The sequence below is a fragment of the Silurus meridionalis genome, chromosome 4, assembly GCF_014805685.1.
Source record: "Silurus meridionalis isolate SWU-2019-XX chromosome 4, ASM1480568v1, whole genome shotgun sequence".
Lineage (NCBI taxonomy): Eukaryota > Metazoa > Chordata > Actinopteri > Siluriformes > Siluridae > Silurus > Silurus meridionalis.
In genome coordinates this window covers 6,754,393-6,776,177 of record NC_060887.1, presented here as the reverse complement: position 1 = coordinate 6,776,177, position 21,785 = coordinate 6,754,393, and the positions used below count along the sequence as shown (strand labels likewise).

General features: G+C 43.0%; 1 protein-coding gene across 1 annotated transcript in view; it reads right to left on the bottom strand.

Moving 5' to 3' along the window:
* LOC124384933 (dynein axonemal heavy chain 5-like) overlaps positions 1–21,785 on the bottom strand; it is a 76,208-nt gene that overhangs the window by 2,972 nt on the left and 51,451 nt on the right. The window contains exons 56-77 of the mRNA XM_046847943.1: positions 18,611–18,878; positions 17,609–17,837; positions 17,257–17,374; positions 16,234–16,410; positions 14,704–14,907; positions 13,962–14,141; positions 13,575–13,712; positions 12,420–12,555; positions 11,803–12,119; positions 10,887–11,042; positions 9,982–10,164; positions 9,348–9,591; positions 9,151–9,265; positions 8,426–8,616; positions 5,883–6,004; positions 5,489–5,638; positions 4,989–5,234; positions 4,630–4,849; positions 3,920–4,125; positions 3,619–3,822; positions 1,917–2,132; positions 830–1,042 (exon numbers count right to left, since the gene is read on the bottom strand). Of these exons, the coding sequence (XP_046703899.1) occupies positions 830–1,042; positions 1,917–2,132; positions 3,619–3,822; positions 3,920–4,125; positions 4,630–4,849; positions 4,989–5,234; positions 5,489–5,638; positions 5,883–6,004; positions 8,426–8,616; positions 9,151–9,265; positions 9,348–9,591; positions 9,982–10,164; positions 10,887–11,042; positions 11,803–12,119; positions 12,420–12,555; positions 13,575–13,712; positions 13,962–14,141; positions 14,704–14,907; positions 16,234–16,410; positions 17,257–17,374; positions 17,609–17,837; positions 18,611–18,878 (4,233 nt within the window). The remainder of the gene's footprint in view (positions 1–829; positions 1,043–1,916; positions 2,133–3,618; positions 3,823–3,919; positions 4,126–4,629; positions 4,850–4,988; positions 5,235–5,488; positions 5,639–5,882; positions 6,005–8,425; positions 8,617–9,150; positions 9,266–9,347; positions 9,592–9,981; positions 10,165–10,886; positions 11,043–11,802; positions 12,120–12,419; positions 12,556–13,574; positions 13,713–13,961; positions 14,142–14,703; positions 14,908–16,233; positions 16,411–17,256; positions 17,375–17,608; positions 17,838–18,610; positions 18,879–21,785) is intronic.

Here is a 21,785-nt window from a genome sequence, read left to right as displayed (position 1 = left end):
GAGTCACTCTGTTCCATTACAGCCTGGAACAGACAGAACCCGGACCTGACAAGTGTGTTAAACACAAGATTACTGAGGACATTAATATTCAAATGCGTCTCTAAAACTCTTCCCCCTTTTATATTTCTCTAATTATTCACTTTTTGACCTCACAATTAATTCGCCATCAGAGTGGTGTTTAATAAAAACGAAAGCGGGGACATTTATAAAGTCAGAACATCTGAAACTGCAGCCGGAATGGAATCGGAGCTGCTGCTACGAAACTACACTGTGACTTTCGCACTGAATGCACAGCGAGTGCAGACGATTAGAAAGTGTTCACTGCAGAAACCTTTTTCAATTAAACTACTTTATAATTAACCACTTTTTAATTAAATTTAAATTAATTAGATAATAATGCTGACTATTATTGTTACTTTCCCAGAGATCCTTCATGTCTGTGTTTACCTTCTGGTTCTCAGTTTTAGTTATGCTGTTTTAGCGAGTCTTGCCAAAGTCCCCACTGACACCCTGATCACACTGTACAGGGTCCCCATTATGTAACAATTACAATATGTGATAATCCATGTTTCTCTCTCTCTCTATTAAGCAAAACATGCTCCTGAGGTGCCAGGGTTCCTTCATTCTGGACCTGCCTGATTCATGCTGATGCCCTTCTTTATCTCTGGTTGGAGTTCTATCAGTTGGATACCATTCAGGGAAGGTGAGAATCACTCAGTATGTTAGCTTCAATGGTTTCAGGCTGCAATTGCATTTAAGTGTTCATCAGTGAACAGGTGAGAACCCCAACAATGATGGCCATTTGGTGATGATAATGTAAATGTCGAACCTTTTCCCAGCGCGCGGGAACACGCGCATCATACATGCAGTCGAGGGCATCACGCAGGCTTTCGCTCATCACGATGGTCCCGTCAATGGCCAGCTTGAGCTCCGTGAGCGTGTTTCTCACCAGGACCAACACGCGCTGCATGCGCTCGATCTCCTGACGCAAGAAGATGTTCATTGGCTGCAGCGGACCCAATTTATTCAGCCTCTCCTTTACCTACATCACACACACATACACACACACATCTCATCATATAAAATAGTCCTGTATCTTTTGTGACCTGTGTACGATGTTCTCCGAACAGCCATCACCTGGTAATGATTTGGTTTGTCTGGTCTTCTGCAGCTGTAATAGTTTTATGCGGTGAACTTTAAAAGGTCTGCTTCCAGGGAGCGTTAATAACGAGGGAGCAAAACAAAAGGAACGGTGATTCGGATCACTGCTAATTTGAGCAGAATAATAAGTGGATACCAATTAGTGCCTGCTGGTCTCCTAAGCACCTGCAGTTTTATGTAGAAATAATAATAATTATAAGGTTTAAACACTTTGGAAAAAGCTGCAGCACATAATTCAATTAAATTTTTATTTAGATATAATTCTAACTGGACAAAAAATGACACCAAGCAGCTTTACGGAATTCCAGGTGCAATAAATACAGTATATGGGAAAAGATTTTTGGGACTATATGTGGTTCTTCCCCAAACTTTTGAAAACACAAAATTGTGCAGTGGCATGAAATTTCCTCTGCACTTCAACCCAAGCTTGTGCCAGCATGATGATGCCCCTGTGCACCCCAGGCCTCCTCACCTTCTCACCTACATCACTATCTGACGTTACTAACATCCTTGTAGCTAAATTACTCTTAACAAAATCTGCATTATCTTTCCAGAAAAATGTGGAGATTATTATAACAACAAATGTTTAATTAAATGTGAAATTGGATGTTTTGGCAACCCTGTAAGAAATGGTGATTTCAAACTTGGGCAAAATAAAATCCCTCCTGATGAAGCATGTGGTGTCTCAGCATACATCATCTATACACTAAGGGTTATGCTACATTATAAAAAAAATGTATCATTAAAAGACAAACCTCGAAGGGCACATAGTCCGGAGGAAGTTTCTCCAGCATGTCATTGGCCAGTCGAGCCACCACGGCCTCTCTGGTCTCACCACCGCCACTGGAGCTGTCCTTCGGCTGGATGCTCAGGATGGTGTCCAGAACATCTTTAGCTAACTTGCTTTGGTACGTGATGTCAGCATTGGGATGCAAGCCGAACACCTCTGGAGTGTCGTACGCTGGGAGGCCCTGAGAGATGTAGGAATGGATAGTCAAGTCAACAAAGGGGTTCAGGGGTAACTGGATATACAGGGGTAACATTGAGTGGCTAATAAATCAATCGGCAAAAACAGGACCTAGTTAGAAGCATTTCTGAAAGGAAAGCTTGAGTAACCCCTGACTTGCCATTGACTGATACTTCTGACATACCAGTCAGCATGCAAGGTTCTTAGATTTCCCCAAACTTCATGGTATATGGTTAAGAGTATTGACCTGGTGCATAAGACTAGCCAGTTCTCAGGACTCCTCACTTGCCAGTTCTTAATGTTCCTCACTGATCAGGGCTTGTTTCTCCTGACTCTCTTACTCAACATTCCTGACATGGCAGTGTTTAAGTCTTACTTAAGCTTGCTAGTAGGGGGCAGTGGTGGTAGGGGGTAGGTGAGCAGTAAAGGGGCAAATGGGCTGAAATGGTCAGGTAATGTTTACAGCTGTAGGTTATTGATGAGAAGGTTGAGAGTTCTGCCAATGTTGGCCCTTAAGCAAGGCCCTTAACCCTCTTTGTTCTTAATGTTCCTGACTCACCTTGACTAAGTCTTGACATGGAAGTGTTGAAGTCCACTGCCTTGCTACAGTAGTAGGTGGCAGTGGTGGGCATTAGAGGGGCGAAAAGGGCAATAGTTAGGTAATGGTTAAGGCTCTTGGTTATTGATCAGAAGGTCAGGAGTTGCAGCACCATCATGCCAAGCTGCCGATGTTGGCCTTTGAGCAAGGTCCTTTAGCTTCTCTGCTTTTGAGGCACTGTATCTTGGCTGATCCTGCATTCTGACCCCAGATTCCCACCAAGATGAGATATACAGTAGGTCATTGTGTTGCAGTGTGTATGTGACAAATAAAGGCTTCTTCTACACAAAACCCCTGATTCGGACTCATTTTTTGGTTTGAATAAAAGGTCATTCTTTGAAAAGCATTTCTTTGAACTTTACAGTCTCCAGCTCATTATTTCCAATGGCTTGTTGCAGACAGGATGTTAGCATATTAGCGTAAACTCGCTTCGTCTTTTAATCACTCCGAATCCCTGCGCTCATAAGTCGATTAAGGAGATTCTTAGCGTTGGAGTTATTTTTAGAGACAGGAGTGTTGTGATAGCAGGATTAACAACACTGCTACGGCTGTATGTTTTTTTCTTTCTCTCCAAATGGTCCGGGTCGCTATTATTTTCACGGCTATCAATCTTGTGCCATTCATACAAAGCCTTGTCTTTCTGCTTGTACACTGTCTGTCTCGCGATGATAAGATTGTTGTGTGCGACTGAATGAACAATCGTTATAGCGTAGCAACAATGAGATGAACCCTTGTCTCCAAGCAGCTTCTCCTCTCCATACACATGCTTGCAGCCTTGATTCACAGCACTGTCCCTCATTAGCAACATTAGCGTTCACTACTTCTTTAACAAATCCAGGATTTGTTACTGCATTTACTGAAAGGAGAACATGAGTAGCGTTGTACAACTCACCTGTATGTAGTTTAGGTACTGCTCTACACTGGTGCACTTTGGGATGCTGTAGCCTTTGTAGAACTGGAAGTCCGGGCTGAGCATGTTCTCGCTGAACCAAACCTTAGAGAAGGTGTTCAGCAGGCGCTTGTCGTAATCGTCCGTCACCCGGCCGCCATACTGGATCTCGCCGATCATGTAACGCACCGTGTTCCACGACACTCCCTAAGGATGTGGGTCGTTTAAACAATTTTTGTTCATTTGGGTAGAGAATTTGAAAAGGTACCACCTTAATAGTGACCTCAATGCTAATCCAGCTCACCCGCTTGATGTCTATGTCGTCCAGATGGTTTTGCACGAACTGGACAGTGGCATTGAAGTCAGCCTGGTTGAACTCATAGGGGATGTTCCATCCCAGAGGGCCGTACTTGCGCCTTTCCTGGACAGTCGAGTGCAGGAAGGCTACACCGTACAGCATCGGGCGCCACTGCAGCATGTTACTCACGTCTAGAAGGTCCTGGCTAATCCCTGAGAATCAGATGGACAGAAAAAAAGAGTTTTTGATTGACAGAAAAAGCGACGTTTCACTTCAAGCTTGACAGCACACGTGCAACATGGCTTTGGGTAAAATAAATTTCACAGCTGATTGGACCCAAGAGTAGGTGCTGCACCAGATGCCACTCTAAACAAAAACTTTTCTTTATCATGGCAAAAAATGTACGCCTAGTGCTGAGTGTGAAAAAGCATCTTTTACCCTGAAAATGAAGGTCACTATCAGCGTGTAGTGATGTATTTTTTAACATCATTAGTTTTATTGATCCTGCTGGACACTGGGTTTATGTGAGGTTGGAAGAGTAGGACTGGAAAGTAATGGCTGCTATAATCACAAATGGTCTAGCCAGCATGTTGCTTTTGAAGCCTTTTAATGGACAAAATAAAACAATGGAAGCCAAAAAAAGATTTTTTTGCAGTATAAGGTAAGAAGAAGAACAGTGTTCTCTCATTCTGTCTATCTGTTTATCTCCTCCTAACCTCCATAGGTCCTCTTGAGTCCTGCTTTGAGACCCTGCGGTGGTTCGTTGGTGAATTTGATGGCCATCTGGAGCATCGTGATGGGGAAGTGCCGGTGCTCCTCGGTGGTCATCCACAGGCGGAACCCTTCGTGAATGCTGTCTGTCTCGGTCAGTGTGTCCAACAGCTCGTCCATGAAGTCCAGTCCTAGGTGGCAGTTCTGCAGCAGGGCCCAGCCACCCTGTGTGTGTGTGTATATGTGTGTGTGGCAGACATATAGATTTTTATAGATTTTCGAGCAGATTTAACACCAAACTTAAAATATAAACCGATTCAGCAGTGGAATCACATGGAAATAAACATGTACTAGTAGCTCTTACGTTAGCCATCAAGTGCTGCAGTAGTTTGCGGGCATGGACTTCCTGTCCCTGGCCCATGGAGACGTATCGCGTCTCAATCTTAAGCCTCTTGCCCAGAGCGATGATGGAGTCTGTGGGATCCGATCCCATAGACAAAAAGCAGACGAGGGGTGTGCGAGGGTCCGACTCCTCCCACGTCCTCTCCAGGTCTAAAACCACGCTCTCGGCGTATTTTTCTCCTAAAGAATCTGTGATGTATTTACGAGCCTGAGGAATAAACAAGTATAAATCTGTACTTTATAGAGATTAGATACTGTCCTGCTGCGATGTCCTGCTGTGATGTCCTGCTGCAATGTCCTGCTGATTTCTGATATTTAATTTAATTAATATTTGTTTATTATTAATGAGATTAATTTGTTCATTTGTCTGTCAATTTATAGATCTATCACTCTATCTATCTAATATAGTATAAAGAGGGTGTGTAAGGTGTGAGTGTGTGTGTGTGTGTGTGTGTGTGTAACCTGTGCGATTGTTCGATCTGGACACCAGGAGCGAATGAACAGCAGGCGCCTGAAGCAGTCGAGTGATTTGTCGTAGGCGTTGGGGATCGGCTCCTCCTCCGGGGCTTCTTTATCAAACCATATCTTCCACTGCTTCTCATGACTACCAATCTGTACACACACACACACACACACACACGTGAATGAAACAAGCTGGCAGGAGCATACACACACTCAATTTGTTTTTATGACACTTCAGCATGTGAGACTGTACACACACAGCAGTCACACACAACACTGAACACATGAAGCCTTTTTTTGCTTCACACACATGGGGCCGTTCTGCAGACAAACACTCTTTACAACCTTAATGGGCAGAAAAACATCTCAGAGCATCTCACACACACACACACACCTGATCGAGGATGTTGGAGAAGGGCCACAGCTTACTGAGCTCCACCAGGTTGAGCCACGTCATGTCCAAGATCCACTTAGCGGCTTTGGGTGGGCACGCTTTTAGATCCAGTGATGCGCCACCTGAACACACACACACACACACACACACACACACACACACACACACACACAGCCCTTTAACTCTCATAAAATGTCCAGCCATGTGTGCATGTGTCTACACTTTTCCCATAATCATTCACCACCTTAACTTCCAGATGAATAAATGAATAATACAATGACGGCTTTAAGTGATGCTCAAGATCAACTTTCTTTCCAAAATAAATCAAACCCCCTCCTCAATAGTTATCCACCCCTTCCAAAACATTGCACTCCTTCCCAGAAACATCTAACCCCATTTCAACATCTAACCCCATTCCAACATCTAACCCCATTTCAACATCTAAACCTGTTTCAACATCTAACCCCATTTCAACATCTAACCACGTTCCAACATCTAACCCCATTCCAACATCTAACCCCATTTCAACATCTAAACCTGTTTCAACATCTAAACCTGTTTCAACATCTAACCCCGTTCCAACATCTAACCCCGTTCAACATCAACCCGTTCCAACATCTAAGCCCGTTCCAACATCTAACCCCGTTCAACATCTAACCCCGTTCAACATCTAACCCCGTTCAACATCTAACCCAGTTCCAACATCTAACCCCGTTCCAACATCAACCCATTCCAAAATCTAACCCCTGTTCCAACATCTAACCCCTGTTCCAACATCTAAGCCCGTTCCAACATCAACCCATTCCAACATCTAACCCTGTTCCAACATCTAACCCATATTCCAACATCTAACCCCGTTCCAACATCCAACCCCGTTCCAACATCTAACCCCGTTCAACATCTAACCAACATCTAACCCCGTTCCAAAATCTAACCCCGTTCCAACATCTAACCAACATCTAACCCCGTTCAACATCTAACCCCGTTCCAAAATCTAACCCCGTTCCAACATCTAACCAACATCTAACCCCGTCCAACATCTAACCCCGTTCCAACATCTAACCAACATCTAACCAACATCTAACCCCGTTCAACATCTAACCCTGTTCCAACATCAACCCGTTCCAACATCTAACCCCGTTCCAACATCTAACCCCGTTCCAACATCTAACCCTGTTCAACATCTAACCCCGTTCCAACATCTAACCCAGTTCCAACATCTAACCCCGTTCCAACATCCAACCCATTCCAAAATCTAACCCCTGTTCCAACATCTAACCCCTGTTCCAACATCTAAGCCCGTTCCAACATCCAACCCATTCCAACATCTAACCCTGTTCCAACATCTAACCCATATTCCAACATCTAACCCCGTTCCAACATCCAACCCCGTTCCAAAATCTAACCCCGTTCCAACATCTAACCAACATCTAACCCCGTTCCAAAATCTAACCCCGTTCCAACATCTAACCAACATCTAACCCCGTTCCAACATCTAACCCCGTTCCAAAATCTAACCCCGTTCCAACATCTAACCAACATCTAACCCCGTTCCAACATCTAACCCCGTTCCAACATCTAACCAACATCTAACCCCTGTTCCAACATCTAACCCCTATTCCAACATCTAACCCTGTTCCAACATCCAACCCCGTTCAACATCTAACCCCGTTCCAGCATCTAACCCCGTTCCAACATCTAACCCTGTTCCAGCATCTAACCCCGTTCCAACATCTAACCCCTATTCCAACATCTAACCCTGTTCCAACATCCAACCCCGTTCCAACATCTAACCAACATCTAACCCCGTTCCAACATCTAACCCTGTTCCAGCATCTAACCCCGTTCAACATCTAACCAACATCTAACCCTGTTCCAACATCTAACCAACATCTAACCCCGTTCAACATCTAACCCCGTTCAAAATCTAACCCCGTTCAACATCTAACCCCGTTCAACATCTAACCCCGTTCCAACATCTAACCAACATCTAACCCCGTGCCAACATCTAACCCCTATTCCAACATCTAACCCCGTTCAACATCCAACCCGTTCCAACATCTAACCCCGTTCCAGCATCTAACCCCGTTCCAACATCTAACCCCGTTCCAACATCTAACCCCGTTCCAGCATCTAACCCCGTTCAACATCTAACCAACATCTAACCCCATTCCAACATCTAACCCCCATTCAACATCTAACCCCCGTTCCAACGTCTAACCCCCGTTCCAACGTCTAACCCTATTCCCCAGTAGTTAAATATCCACCCCTTCCCAAAAGAATGAACTTCCCAACCTCTTTTCCAACCAGCTCAAATAAAACTTCCTCCATTGAATCCCAGCGTCAATATGAAAGTTTTTACCGAAACTTTTGATATCATTACACAAGAGAATAATATCGTTTCCTATCCTGATTATCCCTCTACTGATTCACTTTTTCTCTTTTCTTTCATAACCAGCTACTTTTAATGGGGGAAGCAAATGATGGAGAGACCAAGAAAGGAAGAAAAGAGAGAGTTCTGATGTTTCTGCCTCGTCTCTCACCTTTGATCAAGGTCAGGAACTCTTCGTGTTTTATTCGTTTGCTCTGCATGTCGATTTTGAGCGCCAGCAGCAACGTGAACAGGAACTTGTGCTCCTCGTACAGGCCTCGGGCTGCATACCTGTGCACTTCATAGGTCATGTGCTGGATGATGTTGGCGATCCTTTTGCTTGTAATTGGACTTTTCAAAGACCTGGTGAGCATCAACACGCTTTTATTGCAAATAACATGAAATCTCAATTCATCACAATGTTAAATAGAAGGGTTCAGTAGTATCATGAGAACGAGGGGAAGGTGAGAGTTTAGTGGTTATAGCATCGGACTTTGGAGCCGCTGACACTCTTGCGCCCCTGAGCAAGGCCCTTAACCACATAACTGCATTAGGGGCATTTGTTTTAAATGAAAACAAAAAAAATTTGCATGGTGGTGGTGGTAGAATCATATTTTTGGGGGGTTTCTATATTCAATTTTTTGGTACATTATAATAATCTTATAAATATTCATGCTTTCAATTTAAATAGTGTAAAGATTTTGAAAGCTTGCTGTCATTACAAATGTACTGAGGTCTCAAAAGACCAAACTTATTTCTCTAAAACTTTTGTTCATGTTTCTAGTTGCTCCGGTTTTGATTTACTTGTAGAAATTTTGTGTTTAGTGTTTTTGTCTTTGTTTCTTCATATATTTGCACTTTTGTGGAAATCTGCACGTTTGTTTTGTTCTGCATTACCTGGCTAGAGACAAGTCGAACAGGCCAAGAAATTGGCGCAGTGAAGTCTGGTACATCACGTTCACCATGCTCATCTCGGTGATCAGGAAGTACAGGATGCTCCCTCTGGTCGCCACTGCACACATCGAGAGAATATACCAACAATCCTGAACAATCCTTGTTTGAAACAGCGAAGAAACTCATTCCAATGTTATTACCAGGTCTGTATTCTTCTCGTGCTGCGTTGATCTGAACTTCAGTTTCAGCAGCGATCTGGAGCTTCAGCGTGACCTCCTCGGCGGTGCACTTGGTGTTGGCCAAAACAGAAATCAGGCTTTCGTCGTCTACCAGCGAACCCTGAGTGCTGGTCAGTCTGAACAACAGGTTGTCCTCCAGCTCCTTCATCTTGCGCTTGTTGGCCATTACGTCCTCTAGAAGGTCCGTGCGCTCCTTCTCCATCTCCTGAAGCGTAGATAGAAACTCAGTTGGTAATACATTTTGGTTTGGTTCATCTTCTATGTTATATCTTCTAAATGTTGTTTTACTCTTATTACACAATTCATTGAGATGATCATTATCTTAAACACCCACAGGAATCAAATTCAGAGAACAAGTACGGATCTCGGATTCTCCTTTTCACCGGAGGAAAAGAAATGATCGATGAACTTCGAGATTGTAGCCTCGGATTATAGGATTCTTTTAAAAATTTGTCTCAGACGACCAAATTGTCTCCAAATTCACAGTGTGCACCTGGATTTAGGGTCCAAGAATGACTTTTGTTCATTGTCATTGTAGGACCCAAGTAGATCATTAACTGTATATTGGTACTTGGAGATGGAAAGAAGTGAGCACCTGTTTCTCCGTGAGGATCACACGGCCGAGCAGCTGCTCCTCCAGACCTTGCATAGTGACTGTGAAGTCGATGATGGCCGTCCGAGCGCTGATCTCTGGAGTGTATGCTGGATTGGGCAACTTGGTGGTCACGTAAAGTCGGAAACCCTTCATCACATCCACCTCTTTATCACCAACTTTTACCTTTTATAGTAAAAAAAAAACATTGTTCCTAAAAAACATTATTTTTGTTACATCTTCGTACAGCACAAAAAAAACCCATAAACAAAGGTGTGACTTTATGGTGTGTTGTCAGGATGAAAAATAGCTTGATATGACACTTGAAGTGAAGATAATGAGGTGTGACAGCGCGAGGAAATAAATCGGTGCCAGGATCCGTGATTAAAGCTGGAGATCAGGTGTTTGCACCTCCACGTTAACAGAGCTGCGAGTGAAACCTGTCAGAGCTCCGGATGGCGCCGTTGGCTCGTTATTTCCAGCACACAATTGGAGAGCTGATAATGAAGAGACCTGGGAGAACCAGTTAACCACTGCTGTTTATTCAACCAAGCTCTGAATGCTAGTAGACAGAAAGGAATGGAAGAAGAAGGCTCACTGCCTTCCCTGTGTCCTCTTAAATCAAAGCAATATTACCATCACTGGCCACATGTACGAGGTGGTGTTTCTGTTCACTTTATTCATCTACATCTACAGAAGGTCGGTGCTTCCTGTGACTGTGCGTGCAGCCTTGTGCTGCCATCTGTTGGAGTGTTACAAAACTAGTATTTAACCTTTATGATATCACCTCGTGTATGTATATGTGTGGAGAAGGAAAGTGAAAATTCCTGCTTGTCCAGCTATTTGAAGATTCGGTAGCTAGGCTTGAAGTGGAATGTGTGAAACAAAGAATCATCTTAACATCACACCTTGTATGTAGTTCCAGTCTTGATGAAGTTCTTCTCCAGCACATTGTCCAGAGCGGGATCAAGCTCTTCACCCACATCCTCGATGAGCAGGGGACGCCCCAGAGACAAGCTGTCCTCTAGGTGGTTCCTGAAATACTTGTGATTCAGCGACGTAATCTGGCAGAACACACACACACACACAATACACACACTCGGCTTAAGTAGTTTTTCTCCAGAGGATGTGGAAGGAAAGGCTGTGTTTGTGCAAGGACTCTTTGAAAATACAAGAGACCCTCGAGTGTAATGAATGAGAGAACCTTGAAAAGCTTCGTGTTTGTCTTAGAGCATTGTTCTACAGAGCAATGAGCAGGAGGAGGAGGGTGTGAGCACCGGACTCACTCATCATTTTATTCAAATCTGCTCATTTCACATTAGCGTTTCAGAATAAATACATACATAAATACAAAAAACATCTGACTGGAAGGGTTTGGTAGCTTTAGTGTGATTATGTGATGCATTGCATAATCAGAGACTATATCTAGTGGGAAAGTGGTAGTTTAACAGTTGGACTTCTGTTTGGAAGGTTGGGGGACAAACCCCAGAACCACCGAGCTGCCACTGCTGGACCATCTGCAAAGTGCAAGGAACTTTCAGTAATCGTCTCTAATCTGTGGTAAAGTGACTCTGTAGTGGCTGAGTTACATTACTGGAGGATTTGGGACAAATCTCGCTGGGTTTTATCTCCCAGTTTATCTCTCCTTTTATGGAGTAAGACCTTCTTTAACTTCGGGCCAATTTGTCATTTATTTAATAAGAATGAAGAGAATCAGGATTTCCATTTAAAAGTCAGATAAACTTTTCCATGAATCTGATCATCCACCCTTAAAACATCATGTCTGAAGACTCTCCTTGGGATGATTTGTCCTTTCCCCCTCACCTGAAGCTCATTCTTGGATTCTTTATTCTTGATCCAGGTCTTGCCCTGCGTCTGAGGGTCGATGAGCAGTGGGAACCGAGCTGCTTTAGTCACGATGATGCCATTTTGAATGGACAGATCATCGTTAGGGAGACCCTGGAGGTTCCACTCGCTGACGGTCGGCGCGTCGATCAGCATCTCGGTCAGGTTCAGGTTGGTGCCGAAGGGAATGTGCCGTGTCCTCATCTCCGTTTGCCAGTTGGCCAGCAGAAGGTTGCGAAACTCCTGGTTGAACGGGCCGGAGTAGGAGAGGAAGGCGGTAGCCAGCAAAACATCTCCTGATTGATTCAAAATCCACGTGTATAAATGAACGTTAGTTTCATTGCAACATCATTATGTAATCAATTTGAAACCAATGTTACTCGTATTGTGCTTTGTTTATTAACGTTAATTTATCTGGAAATCAGAGACATTTCTATCAGCAGAATGCTCCTGGGCTGTTGAAGACTGGACAATATATTGAATATATATAACAAGACTACAACTTTATATATAATAACACACACACACATATATATATATTTATATATTTATAAATCAGACAACTGAGTGAAGTGCGGATTTTTTAAAAAACGCACCGACGAGTCTCTTTGTCTGGGCAGCGAACTCTTTGCTCTGTTCGGTCCAGCGAGCTTTTTCACCGGCCAGGCCACTGATCAGACTGGAAGCCGTCTGCATCTTGCGTCTGCAACGTTCTGCATCCTCCAGCAATGTCTACAAGGCAAAAGGACAGATTTGTATTACATTTGGATCACTTTAATAAAACACTTTTCCCATTCCACCCTTAGTCCCGATTTACTGTTATAATGAGCTCCACTCTTCTGGGAAGATGTTCCACTAGATTTTGTGGAGATTCATTTAGACACAATGGTGTTAGTAAAATCAGGTGCTGATGTGGGTGAGAAGTTCAGAAGGCCTGGGGGCAGTCAGTGTCCACATTCATCCCAAAGGTGTTCAATAAGGTTGGAGCTCTAGAGCAGATGATTTTCCCTTCCAACCTATGGAAAGCAGATCTTCATGGAGCTGGCTTTGTGCACAGGGTCACTGTCATGTTGGAACTGGTGTCCACATGTGCCCCTTATGCGTGAGTTTCATCATCCTGCGTGCAAAACACCAACCTCTACTGGTAGAAAATTACCTAAACAACACCTGCTAACACTAATGAGCATGATTCCAATAATTAGCGATTAGCTTTGTTCAATTAGGCGCCTTCGCTAATCACGGAGATGATTCCATTTTCAAATTCATTGTTTGTTCTTTTACAAAAAGGCAACTTCTGCTCCCTGAAGTGCAAATACGCTTTGTTTCAATCAACGCCGTGAGACCAGTCAATCAGTGGCTGCTGATCACACAATTATCGGCTAATGAATGTGCTGCTAATGCGGCTGATTACGCTCCACAGACGCCCTCGTCTAATCGGCGAGAGGACACGCCGTGAAGACGTCCCCTCAACGAGTTTGTTTTCAGAGGATATTTGCACGTTTTTATGCAGGAATGCAAATGAAGTATTGACACATGAGATGAGGAATTGTTTCTCTTGTTTGGGGTTTTTTTTTCAGAGAAGTGAAAAGGTTGAAAAAGTGTGGTATGATATGAATTAGGGATGTGCATCTCGCTGAAACTGAAGTGAATCACTGAATATTATCATCACTAATATTAACCACTTGTCTTTGGTCTTTTGAATATTTAACGATGGGAATTCTAAAGATCTTGAGGTAATTGCAGAAAAATACCTGTTTCTCAATCAGGGCCTTCTCATACTCTGCTTGCACCACGTCCAGCTCAGCTTGCTTCTCATCCAGCTCGGCCTGAGCTTTCTGTAGGTCAGCATTAGCGATAGCTAGCCTGTTCTCCTGCACTGCCAGATTAGCCTAAATGAGGAAAAAAAAGAGGTCATGTGAGAGAGTGTAATAAATGGAGGGATGTACCATACAGTTCCATCCACCTTCACTCCTTTGGAATTTCAAAGTTCTCCAATATGATGGATCAGAAAGTGATTCATTTGTTCTGACAGCAGATCTGATGGTGGTTCCAGTTGCCAAGAAAGTCACAGGATTAGAATTCACTTGTAGGTACGGTTTCCTGCGATGGCCAAACCAAATGATGTCATTGATTCTCACCTTTAAAGGCAGGACTTCTTTGTTAATGGCAAAAAAGGACGCCATGGCTTTGGTCCAGGAGCAGAGGCCCGCCACGTTTCCACACACTCGCCTCGCTGTCTCGATGTTGTAGTCGGACATGTCAAAGTATGGGAGGAGCAGCTCCACCACCTCCTCGTTAATGGTGTCTTTGGGAAATTGCTGCAGAGACGCAATTATTTATTTAGTTTTGAATAAACTGCAGTAAACACAATAAGACACAATGCTATTACAGACAATACTTCAAGATTTTCAACCTCAACTTTTCACTGCAAAACAAAGAAAATGAGGTCTGTTTCACCCTAAAAAATGATCTTCCATAAATATCTGCCTCAGTACAGATGTCAGGGATGTTTTAAAAGCTTGACCTGGGAACCAGAAACAACGCAGAACCTACAGAGGGGTTTTTAGCAGTCAGTCAGCTAACTGGCACCTTTTTATGCTAATTTATTACCACTTTATGAGGTAAAAATGTATGTTAATAATGTTCTGGTGTTGTTTGTACCATGACTATGCCTTTAAATCATTAAAACATTACTTTACTTTAATAGTCTACACCCTTAAAAGCGTTTCATGCTAATTCCCTCCCTCATACTGTGACGAAAAACAGTAAAGTTGACTGGCGTGTACCGTAAGTATAAATCCTTGTAGTATTGTATTCAGCTTTCATCAGTGTGTTGCAGTCGTGACTCACTGAAATGCATGTCTGATGTTCTTTTAGTACCTGCAAACTTCCTAGGAAATTCCCGGCGGTCATGAGTTTGAGCGACTCCTGCCATGATGGAGTCGTGCAGTTCCTCTCCGTGTCCAACTTCACAGAGTTCAGTCTCCGCTGGAACAGCAGCAACACGCAGTCCATGATGCGCATGATGAGGTGAGGCGGGCGGCCCAGAGTGCGCACCGTCGCTATATCTGATGGTTTGATTGTCTGCAGAGACACAGAAGACGAATGGGAATTCTGAACTGTCGTGATGATAAAGAATGCGAAGGAGGTGAGGCTGAAGGTAACATCTCAGCACTAAAAGTTATTACATGGAAGCAGATTAGCACATGTATGAATACCAGTGGTGGGCGGTCAGGGTCAGTAAATCCTTCTCTGCTGGTCTAAACACTATCAGAAACACTGACCTACATTTACAACCTAAACTCTAATATTTGTTCCATGAAATTGTATTAATTTATTCCATCAGTTTCTTCTCTTCATGTGGTAGTGTTTCTCTCGGCTGCACTGCTTCAGTACGTGTATGTGGATGGTAGATTTTTTGTCCAATCAGATTTCAGCCTCTATGTGCTGCCATGTGAATCTAATCTGCTCAGAGCCTTCAGAATCAGTACTGCTGGACTTTTACCATAGAGAATATTACCAACAGCTCTGTTTCTTTAACCAATCAGATTTCAGATTCTCCTCACAGAGCAGATCACTGGCCCAGAATAGCGTCAGCATTGTTCCGTCCTCTGATTGGTTGTTCAGAGGGAAACTGTTACAGCCGAGTTCGACTGGTAAAACACGTGTGTAGCTCTGCACACGTTCATACATCTGAGTTAGACTTTTTTATGCCTATGGAGGAAGAGAAACTGATTTGGATTAAGTTGGGTACGTCCCCACTGAGGGCCCAGGTACCAAATGCACTGACTTATCAAAATAAAAACAAGCTTGATATTTGATGAAAGTTGTCACTTTGCAAAAACAGGATGTCTATGAAACTCTGGAGGGTTTTTAGAGGTGAGTTTTAAGTGTGTGTGTGTGTGTGTGTGTGTGTGTGTGTGTGTGTGTGTGTGTGTGTGTGTGTGTTTGTGTGTGAGGACCTTGTCCCCTGCAGTGGTGGTGCCATCAGCACCTCTATTTTTATACCCTCACAGGCAGCTTGTAATTACACTGAAAAGAAAAAAAAAACACCTGGAAAACATACACACACACACACACACACACACACACACACACACACACACACACACACACACACACACACAAGGCTACACTGCTCTTCATCTCTTTTTGCTACCCCGTTTTCATTTCCTCTCTATACATACACACTAGCGGTTGAAATATTTATTTATTTAAATATTTCTTTAATTCAGTATATTTTTAGGATTCAGTATTATTTTATATGGAGTGTTACGTTTGTTTGTTCCATTGGTCGACCTCTAATACATACATCCCCACAACCCCCCAAAATCCCCCCTGGTTTCTTTGTACTTTTTACATCATTGCACCTAATAGTTATTTTTAATTGTTCAGAAGCCTAAATCGGACCTGCAGCGCCGCCTCTGCCTCCTCCAGCGCCGGCTTGGCCGCCTCAAGCTTCTCCTCAGCCACGGCCTTGTCTGCGGAGATGCTGTCCACGATGGCCTGCGCTTTGTCCTTCACCTTTTGCACCTCCACCTTGACCTTCTCAGCTGCATGAGCTTTAACCGTCACCTCCTTCAGTACCTGAGATCAGCAGCAACAAGGTGGTCGACTGAGTGATGGCAGGTACTCGTTTTTAGCATTTATGGAGCATTATGTGAATACTAACAAAATATTAATTTTAAAGTGACATGCTGCAACAAACTACAGTAAACCCACGATAATTCTCAGATCAGAAAATTCGCAGGTTCTCATTTGGAACATAACTAACAGCAAGTTGTGGATTATCCTAAAATTCACGGGAACGTTCGGAATAACATTTTAAATTATGTATTTGGTAAAACACTGCACACTATTACGTTTATAAAGTGACATAATGTCTAGACGGATTCATTAAGGTACCATAGGGGCTGTAGGCGTGTGTCCAAAATTCGCATATTTTCAGAACTCGTGGGGGTTCCCAGGGGGACCACTGTATATCTGTTAGTCTAATAGGTGTAATATTATATAACACTACTCGCAATGATTTGCAGGGTCCAAGCACTTTTTCCAAATATTGCCCCTAGTGGCCAATTCTCAGCAGGTTGATTTACATAACAGACGGAGTCACAACATTTCAGTTTGGCTGAATTTACGATTCCTAATGAAAGAAAAGTTCTGATCTTAAATCCGACTGCTATTGATGAACATGGTCCAAAATCTGCAACCAATCCTAAGTTACTTCTGTTTATGTAAACCAAATGGACTGGCATGCGGAGGTCAGACTTTTTAGAAATCGTAACATATTGTTGACATAAAGGTTCAGTCTCTAACAAGAAAATAAAAACATTCAATTGGCCTTATTTTAGCTCTACACTTAAAGAATGCGTGTTCTAGGTCCTTGATTAATAAATAAATAAAGTTTTAGCATCCTGTGCAGTCGTACTGTACCATGTCGGCTTTTTTGTTGGCAATCTGCAGCTCCTTCTCCTTCACCTCCAGCTCTTTGCTGAGAGCAGCGACCGACTCAGAGGCTTCCTTTAGTTTCTGAAGGCCGGTGTTCATCCTAAAAAGAATGAATAAAACCTTGTTAGCAATGTTTTACTATTGTTTTAAAATCTATTTACTATGTCTCATCAAAAGCTGAACAAAAAGTCTTTGTGTTTTCTGGATTTTGGTTTTAGAGGGTTCTTCACTTCCATGTGTGTATTGTTAATAGCTAGAACTAAAAACATTCTAAATAAAGTTAAAACCTGTACTGTAAAACCTTTAGGAGTAATAATTCAGCAGTGAGTATATACCGTTAGCGAGGGTCAGAACTTCTGAATGCTTCTCTTTGTAGATGCCCTTGTAGCCCTGAATAAAGGTGAGGTATGACTTTGGCGTGACGTGAGTCGATCGCCGGTATCGCTGGAAATACTCCACACATTTTTCAGCTACGCCATCTTGGAAGGAACCCATGCACTGCACCACTTCCTGTTTCACCTGCGGCGAGCAGTCGATGTCGTACGTGGATAGAAAGTGCTCGGAGACTGGGGGGAAATAATAACGATATGCAAAACATCATTATTTGTTTATAAGTTTAGCTGTTTTTTTATAGCCCATTTTGAGCGTTTATTAGCGTAACTGAAAATAGAAGGTACTTTGCCAGATAGCATAGCAAAAGTTGCCTCTAGGATAGATGGGTTTAAAGTAAGAAGCAGGAACAGAACATATCAGCAGCAGAGACTCGATTTATCCAACGATCGGCCCAATTTAGAATTGACACCCTTCAGGCCTCCTGCTGTGGTGGCCTTCATAATCGTTTCTGGTTTGGGATAAATTGAGTCCTTGACAGTCTTCACAGTAGAGATTGAGTAGAAATGAAAAACCATTTGCTGGTGATAAAGAGTGAATTAAGGGAAGCTGAAGAGTGCAGATCAAACGGGGGATTGTTTACCCATAGTTATTCTTTTAAAGTCCACAATTTTCAGAAAACTTGTTTAGGCTTCATCGATACTCATTTTCACATTACACCACGTATGCTCACTATCACTATTTAGTATCCAGTTTTATTCCTACAGGCACCAAAATGATCCTTATCCCAACTCAAAGACTCCATACTGATCGCCATTCTCCTGGTGATCCATATTTTCAAGTTACGATGAAATTATTTAGAACTCCATCGTAAATCAGGGAACTACTTGTACATCCTGTTCCCCATTCCACCACCAGAGGTCGCAGACTATAGCTACCCTGTAGGTCAATATCTCCAAATAAAGCATCAAACATCAGATTAAATAGCTTATAGCTAAAGAAAGCAGACCTGCAACCAGAGCATCCTTCGGCCAGCGGCTGAACCAGTCCATGGTGCATCCCGAGATCAGGGCGGGAAACTTCAGCGCTCTGTTGCGGAACTTTTCTCCCACTGGCGAAAAGCACAGCACCACATGCAGGTTCTGCCTCACACGGCTCATAAAGTAATCCCGCAGGCTCTCGTTGGTGGGGGGACGACGAGGAAACTCCCGTTTCATGACCGGCACAAGGTCGCTGAGGATCTCATCGATTTCATCGCGTGCAAAAAGGTTTGATACCTGCGGAGAACAGGGTGTTGAATACACTGAAGGGGCTTGTGACATGTCCCTCAAGGTCAGGGGTCCCCAAACTGCGGCTCCCACATTTGGAACGGTCTTCTAATCAATGCCAGAGATGTACAGTGAGGAAAATAAGTATTTGAACACCCTGCTATTTTGCAAGTTCTCCCACTTAGAAATCATGGAGGGTCTGAAATTGTCATCGTAGGTGCATGTCCACTGCGAGAGACATAATCTAAAAAAAAGAAAAAAATCCAGAAATCACAATGTATGATTTTTTTAACTATTTATTTGTATGATACAGCTGCAAATAAGTATTTGAACACCTGAGAAAGTCAATGTTAATATTTGGTACAGTATCAATTTGTTTGCAATTACAGAGATCAAACGTTTCCTGTAGTTTTTCACCAGGTTTGCACACACTGCAGGAGGATTTTGGCCCTCCTCCACACAGATCTTCTCTAGATCAGTCAGGTTCTGGCCTGTCGCTGAGAAACACGGAGTTTGAGCTCCCTCTAAAGATTCTCTATTGGGTTTAGGTCTGGAGACTGGCTAGGCCACGCCAGAACCTTGATATGCTTCTTACAGAGCCACTCCTTGGTTATCCTGGCTGTGTGCTTCGGGTCATTGTCATGTTGGAAGACCCAGCCTCGACCCATCTTCAATGCTCTAACTGAGGGAAGGAGGTTGTTCCCCAAAATCTCGCAATACATGGCCCCGGTCATCCTCTCCTTAATACAGTGCAGTCGCCCTGTCCCATGTGCAGAAAAACACCCCCAAAGCATGATGCTACCACCCCCATGCTTCACAGTAGGGATGGTGTTCTTGGGATGGTACTCATCATTCTTCTTCCTCCAAACACGTTTAGTGGAATTATGACCCAAAAGTTCTATTTTGGTCTCATCTGACCACATGACTTTCTCCCATGACTCCTCTGGATCATCCAAATGGTCATTGGCAAACTTAAGACGTGCCTGGACATGTGCTGGTTTAAGCAGGGGAACCTTCCATGCCATGCATGATTTCAAACCATGACGTCTTAGTGTATTACCAACAGTAACCTTGGAAACGGTGGTCCCAGCTCTTTTCAGGTCATTGACCAGCTCCTCCCGTGTAGTTCTGGGCTGATTTCTCACCTTCCTTAGGATCATTGAGACCCCATGAGGTGAGATCTTGCATGGAGCCCCAGTCCGAGGGAGATTGACAGTCATGTTTAGCTTCTTCCATTTTCTAATGATTGCTCCAACAGTGGACCTTTTTCACCAAGCTGCTTGGCAATTTCCCGTAGCCCTTTCCAGCCTTGTGGGGTGTACAATTTTGTCTCTAGTGTCTTTGGACAGCTCTTTGGTCTTGGCCATGTTAGTAGTTGGATTCTTACTGATTGTATGGGGTGGACAGGTGTCTTTATGCAGCTAACGACCTCAAACAGGTGCATCTAATTTAGGATAATAAATGTAGTGGAGGTGGACATTTTAAAGGCAGACTAACAGGTCTTTGAGGGTCAGAATTCTAGCTGATAGACAGGTGTTCAAATACTTATTTGCAGCTGTATCATACAAATAAATAGTTTAAAAATCATATATTGTGATTTCGGGATTTTTTTTTTTTTTATGTCTCTCACAGTGGACATGCACCTACGATGACAATTTCAGACCCCTCCATGATTTCGAAGTGGGAGAACTTGCAAAATAGCAGGGTGTTCAAATACTTATTTTCCTCACTGTATATTGAAAAATGTAATTTAAATATATATTTTACTTGTATCATATCTGTATTTGATAATGAAAATTGGCTATTAAACTAAAATGTCTCTAAGTTATTAATAGAGGTCGAGACACACTGATAGTTTCAAGCTGGAACCTTCAGCTATCGGCAAAAATCCATCCCAGTAGTTTTTCCGGCTTCCTCTTTCACCCGTCATTACGAGAGCGGCCTTTAGAGGCAAATCGCGAGACTGGCGCTGCACGGAGAGCGCTATATTATATTGATTGTTTATCATTTATAAATTGGTTGATCTCTAGTTATTCACTTTTTTATTAGATTCACCCAACCACATGCATAAGTAAGTATATGTTTTGATTTTAGTAGAAATGACTATGAAAAATGTCATTACCATAGTAATAAAGCTCTTTTTATCTTTTAAATAATGATGCTCATTTGTCTGTACAGTGCCGAACCAAATAATAAAGTCATCTAATATAAGGAGGCAAAATAAATATATGGAATTTATAATAAAACCTCCACAATAACACCAGGAGTCATTTGGGCCCATTGCATTTTCTGGGGCAGTTTGTGTCTGGTGAAGGAGGAACAGGATCTGCTTGCCAGTCCCAGTCTAGGTGAGGGAACCAAAGGCTTATTGGACTGTAAGCTTGTCAGGAATAAATAAGGCATGGAGGCTGTACTTTTCAGTCCTGGTAAAGGAAAAGAAAGAGTTTTAGGCTCCATGCGTGTGAAGGAAGTGAAGGAGATGTAGGTGAGACCTGTTCCTCTCAGTCCTATTAATGCATGTGGATGCTGCAGATCAGCTTTGCCTGAAGGAGGCATGTATTCAATGCCTGTCAGTCCCAGTAAAGTAAGTAAAGGAGATATAGTGACTGCCTGTCAGTCCCAGTAAAGGACATGAAGGAGGTTTGGTGTCGGTGTCTCTCAGTCTTAGTAAAGGAAAGGAAAGGAGCAGAATCATGTGTCCGTCTTCTTCAGTACATGAGACATGCTTGTTACTCAGTGATCTCAGACATGACCTCTATTGATCTCTCAGAAAGAAGTGAAAAAGCGCTGACTCGAGTGTTTATTAGTCTCAGTAAATGAGGCAGGAGGATCCCAGTAAAAATCCTGTGTCTTAATAAAAGAGCTAGACTTTCTGGCCTACATGTACAAGTCTTAAATGTGCAATAAATTCTAAGC